The sequence below is a fragment of the Neolamprologus multifasciatus genome, chromosome 5 (genome assembly GCF_963576455.1).
Source record: "Neolamprologus multifasciatus chromosome 5, fNeoMul1.2, whole genome shotgun sequence".
Taxonomy (NCBI): domain Eukaryota; kingdom Metazoa; phylum Chordata; class Actinopteri; order Cichliformes; family Cichlidae; genus Neolamprologus; species Neolamprologus multifasciatus.
The window spans coordinates 6,965,512-6,971,512 of NC_140443.1; the positions used below are offsets into that span (position 1 = coordinate 6,965,512).

The 6,001-nt window shown below is 40.3% G+C and overlaps 1 protein-coding gene across 1 annotated transcript; it reads left to right on the plus strand.

The window, feature by feature from the left end:
- The first annotated feature begins 1,085 nt into the window (after positions 1-1,085).
- gpd1b (glycerol-3-phosphate dehydrogenase 1b) lies at positions 1,086-5,146 on the plus strand. Its single transcript, XM_085158671.1, has 8 exons — positions 1,086-1,244; positions 2,635-2,812; positions 2,935-3,075; positions 3,181-3,319; positions 3,401-3,513; positions 3,769-4,005; positions 4,096-4,202; positions 4,556-5,146. The coding sequence occupies exons 1-8, from the start codon at positions 1,198-1,200 to the stop codon at positions 4,650-4,652; spliced, it is 1,059 nt and encodes a 352-aa protein (XP_085014797.1). The 5' UTR covers positions 1,086-1,197; the 3' UTR covers positions 4,653-5,146.
- The last annotated feature ends 855 nt before the right edge of the window (positions 5,147-6,001 follow it).

Sequence of the window (6,001 nt, forward strand, 5' to 3'; positions counted from 1 at the left end):
CACACCACACAGTATAATTTGTTATTTCACCCACAAAGTTTATCATCATGCAAAACCAAACCACTAAATATTCCACAAAGTCTCCCTGTGGTCTCTGAAAGAAACGCGTCACTGAGTCAGTGCGTGCCTTTGTGGCATGTAGTGCATTAATATTGTTAATACTGATGCATAAGGAGGATTTCGCTTGCAGCTGGTGGAAGCTGAGCTGCATTTAACAAATCTACACTTGAGTAGTTTAATGATTTCTCTGCCAAGGCTTACACCCCTCTCTGGGGCTATTTAAGAAAACAGTCTAAAGGGGTCCTGAGATGATTAATGGTCCTCAAAAAGAAAACATCCCACTCCCTTTGTTTCGCATTAATAATGAAGACCTGTGAACTAATGAAGCTGCCTGAAAAGTGCACAGGGGGATTTGTTTAGTTCAAGGACTTGAATATGAAATGTGAAGTGGACTTGGCAACCCTAGTTTTAATGTTGCATACTTTAAAAATAAGAGTGTTGTATTTCCAGAACGTACTCGTGTTGTACTTTTTCTCTTCTTTTACTCCTGATTCCCAAATGGACTCAGTCCCAGAGCCTGGTTCTTTTGGAGGTTTCTTTCTTCCCACTGTCGCCAAGCGGTTGCTCAGGGGCTCATTTGATTATTGGGGTTTTCTTAATTTAGTCTTAGAGTCATAGGGTGGCTCCTGATTCGGCTCCATACAAACTAAATTAACTAAACTCAAGCTGCTTCTTCTTTTTTTTCTTCTAGAAAGTCTGTCCCAGAGTGCACAGAAATACTTGAGTAGCATAAATGTGATTAGCCTCTTCTCCGACGTTTGAGTTTTGATTTTTAAATGGATTACAGAAGTTTGCTGATTGTGTCAGTCGATCTAATCTGCAGCTTTGATTGTCTAGAGCCCAATCGGTTTAAAACGCGCAGATTCTATTGATTGAATCGTGTAAATTGATTACGTCAAACTCCTTTTATGCTTAAGTTTGTGAGTGCCTGCTTTCAATTGAAAAAAAAACAAAACAAACCGTTGGACTATCCTGTTGCGCGGTGTGGAAAAGTTTGTTCCTGTGAGGTAACAGAGCAGACCAACCATCAGGAGAGGGTGTGCTTGCGCCTCAGCTGTGTGTCCGGTATAAATACAGTGCGCCGCGGCTTCAGTGTGTCTTCGCAGCAGCTGCAGCTTAGAGTTGAAAGTCAAGTACATGATGGCAACACCGAAGAAGGTCTGTGTGATTGGCTCTGGTAACTGGTGAGTAAAGGACTTTAGATCACGTTGTGCACCTTGGGAATCCTTTCAGTTTAGAGTTAAGTGGGGTGGAGGTCTGTTGATGGTGCGCATAAATAAGTAAATTCCAATCAACATATCGGTATTTTTATTTTGGGGGGGTTTAAGATTACACCCACAGTGGGACTTTTTGTGAAGGCGGTCTAAAGTTGGTAAACTTGGAGGCCAGTAGGCAACTTTAGCCTCTGAGAGTGGATAAATGATTCATAATTTCCTGCTGTTTTGCAGGACTGGAGAGTGGATTTCTTTTTTCTTTGAATATGATGACCTTTGATATCCTGAGAAAATCTTTACTGAAGATTCCCTTTTCATTATTCTGCAACATTAGTGCTGAGTCAGCACTGATGGGGCATTGCTGTCTCTCAGCCAGTGTGGCATTTTAGTGGTGGAAGCAGTATGTAATACTATATTACGATTAAAATTGTTGGCTGCTTTTATAGGTCTGTATCAAAGTTTTAAAAAAAAAATGCAGCAGAATGGACCCCGACTATTTCTATACATACTGATTATTACTGATGCATTAACTGGTTACCTATATTTTAAAGGCAAAGCTGTTTGATGGGAAGCATTTCAGCGTTGCCCTAAACCTAAATAATACCTAAATATTAATGTAAAATTAATGTGGTCAAAAAAATACACAACCCTGGGCTCTAAGGTGCAGTGCAGGAAAGGTGCTGTGTTTTAGTGAAGTACCTAAGTACGGCCCTGACCAGTATCTCATAGTAGCCTAAAAGGTCAACTGTGACATCTGAAATATGATCATTAAAGGGAGTTCTCCTAGCTCTTAACTTCAGTTATGCTGAGCTTATGTGTAAAATGAAATTGAATTAGGTCCTTCTAATGTGTTTTTTGTTGTTGTTGTTTTGTTTATTTTTTAAAATATATATTTCACCTGGATTCTTTCTAGCCTAGAAGAGCATTTAAAGCTATTTAAAACACATAATAGTTACATTCTCCTTTTATACACTAATAGAGGTCCATTTGCCAGTGAGAGAGGGTTTCTTTATGTCTTTAAGTGACTGACAATATTAAGTTTGCCACTGAGATTTTACTGTAATTCCTAAAAACTGATCTTTGTGTAGCTGGTTTCAGTGTTTAAGCTCCCAGATATAAGCAACAGTTGGCCTAAGAACATATGAACATCTTGAAATCAAAGAAGTATCTGCTAAACCAAATAGTCAATAACCTTTTGTTCAACATTTTCTCCTTCAATCACTCTGGGAGCACAGAAATCTGTTTACATTTGTTTTTTACATTTCACATAAGAAAACTGAGAACAGTTTTTTGCAACCGGTACATTCATCCAGCCAGATTTGTGGCAGCAGAATGATTTCCTGTGTCACCGTGTCCACAGGGGCTCTGCCATTGCCAAGATTGTGGGAGCCAATGCAGCCAAGTATGACAAGTTTGACACCACAGTGAACATGTGGGTGTTTGAGGAGACAGTGAACGGTCGCAAGCTCACAGAAATCATCAACACAGACCATGAAAATGTGAAATATCTGCCCGGTCACAAGTTGCCTCCCAATGTGGTGAGTCTGACAGCACTCTTTCTCCCTATAGGACTGTTTATTGAGTCCAGAAGAAGGCATATACACCGTGTTTTATCTCTTTGCTGATCCCAGGTCTTACTCTGACTTCTCTCTTTCATTAGCTGGCTGTTCCAGACTTGGCTGAGTCTGTGAAAGGAGCTGACATCCTGATCTTCGTGGTCCCTCACCAGTTTATTGTGCGAGTGTGTGACACCATCAAAGATCACATAAAAAAGGATGCGATAGGAATGTCTCTTATCAAGGTAACATCATCCTAATATTTTATTTTTTTTTAAACACAGTGCGTAAAAGTCTGAGAAATATTTTACAAATAAATGAGGGGATTTTAACATAACTGGTTACTTTAGGGTGTCGATGCCAGTCCAGAAGGTCTGAAGCTGATCTCAGAGGTTATCCGAGGGAAGCTGGGCATCACCATGACAGTCCTCATGGGTGCAAACATTGCCAATGAGGTCGCTGATGAGAAGTTCTGTGAAACAACCATTGGTATGGAGTTTATTTCTTTGATAAATAAGATTATTAAACGTAATATGGGAACAGATTGAGATTATTTGTCTATAATTTTAGGGTGCAAGGACAAAGAACATGGGTTGGTGTTGAAGGAGCTGATGCAGACCACCAATTTCCGTGTGACTGTGGTGGAGGAGTCTGATGTTGTTGAGATCTGTGGCGCACTCAAGGTGTTTCATCCTCACCAAGCTAAATGCTTAAACATATCTAGATCTATCTATCTATCTATCTATCTATCTATCTATCTATCTATCTATCTATCTATCTATCTATCTATCTATCTATCTATCTATCTATCTATCTATCTATCTATCTATCTATCTATCTATCTATCTATCTATCTATCTGTGCATATGCATCCAAAGCAGCAGAGCCAAATCGAAATAATATATATATATATATATATAACTTCATCATCACTGCAGAACATCGTGGCAGTAGGAGCAGGCTTCTGTGATGGCCTGGGATTTGGAGACAACACCAAGGCAGCAGTGATTCGTCTCGGCCTGATGGAGATGATCTCCTTCGCCAAGGTCTTCTGCACTAATTGCCCCGTCTCACCTGCCACCTTCCTGGAGAGCTGTGGCATCGCCGACCTCATCACAACCTGCTATGGTGGACGCAACCGAAAGATTGGAGAGGCATTTGCCAAAACGGGCAAAGTACGAAACAGCTCGTGTCTCTCTCATGTCAGTCTTCCTCTCTTGTTATTAAAATGACAATAATGTGGCGCTCGTTGTCTCTCCTTGTAGACCATCGAGCAGTTGGAGAACGAGCTGCTGAATGGTCAGAAGCTTCAGGGCCCAGCAACAGCAACTGAGGTCCACCAGGTCTTGAAACAGAAAAACATGGTGGAGAAGTAAGTCTGTTTTATTATTATCAGTATTGTATTTTACCTTTTTACAATGAATGATACTTACCTGTTTTGCATATGTTTGAGTTGGATACTCAAGAAGAAAGTGGTGCCATACAAACAAGTACACAGTGAAGTTGCTGGCACCAGCTTTTAGATTAATGAATAAAAATGGCTCTTTCCAAAAATAAGCAAATTCACATGTCAGCACCTCTGAAGCTCACTAATGAGCTTGTTTGTTTAAAGTTACTGCTTCATATTTACTCTAGACACGAGATTGATATCAGTCTTTTCATCTAACTCTGGCAAGAATGTGAATGTGGAACCTTTTCCTTAATAATCTCCATTTGCCCTTGCAGGTTTCCTCTTTTCACTGCCGTTTATCAGATCTGCTTCAATGGCCACCCAGTCTCAGAGTTCATCATGTGCTTGCAAAACCACCCGGAGCACAATTGAGGGACTGGTGACGGGATAGATGTTTGGACAAACTTTCACACTACAATTACAGTATCACCAAGGACATTAAAGGGGGACAGGTAGTCCTGACTCCTCATGTTTTAGTCTCAAACAGAGAAAAGTGGAGCAGACTTGCCTTCCACCTGCCTGAGCTGCATGTGTTGACCTGCTGTTGTTACTGACAGAAGCATGCATTTGGTTTCCATGTCTGTCTTTACTGATTGCCGCACAAATCTTTTAAGTCTTAAAAGTTTTGAGAATTTGAATTGTTCTCCTTTACGACACACAAACCATGACCTGACTGTTATGAAATGTTCCATAATACCTTGTGTAAAAGTGCCCTGACTTGCCTTTTCACTGAGGCGTTTGTTTTGTGATGCACTGAAGGAGGAAAAAAACACAACCTGTCCCACTGTTTCATCATGTGGGCTTCCTAAAACATAACTGCTTACAATACAAAATCTATTTTGAAATAAAATATTGATCTTGTTTTATTTTTGTGCCTATTTATGTTTTCTTTTGAACGTGGTGGTGCTAGCCTGCAGGACACACGCATACACTCAGGAAGTGCCCCACTGTAATCTGACCCGAGCTCAGTCTGGCTGCCACTCTAAACTCTTCACCTTTACCATTTCCTAGCACGTCTGCCTCAACCTTTCTCTAAGGCCACATCCTGGTTTCAGCCACAGCCCCCATATGTAATAGCTCCATTGTTCCAAATAGATTCCTGAATTTTCTGTAATTTAATCGGTGCAGTCATTAATGCCCTTGTTATTTCCCCCACTTAATTAAGTCGCAAATATCCCTGGAGGTGCAACAAAGCCATATGTCTGTCTCCATATGCCAATATATCCCGTCAATTTTCAGTCCCTGTTAGTCAGTGGCAGCCTGTTTGCTCTGGCCTTGAAATGAAAATCTGCATACTTCTGTTTTCTAATTAAACACACAGAAGCAACAGTCCTATCCATACAAGCCTTTTGATCACAGAAATATGTTTGTTTTTAAATGTTTTTCAGCTGTGTCGCTCATTTATGTGAGTGGACTGTAAAGTTACATGATTAGGCACTTCTTTAAAACTGGACTCCCTAGCTGAAATCCCTTGCATAGTTATTGAGTCAACTGGCCTGTGAGATATCTAATAATAACTCTCTCCAAAGGAGCAAATGGTCATCTATAATTAGACGGGGCTACAGCCACCTCATACTCTGCCGAACAAGACAATACCATACCATTGTACTGCAGTGGAAATCCCAAAAATGTGTGTCATTTTAAAATTTTGTTTTATTTTGATAAACGAACACGAGGTTTTTACAATGAATTTCTGGCTAAGATGTTGCATTAAGTTTCTT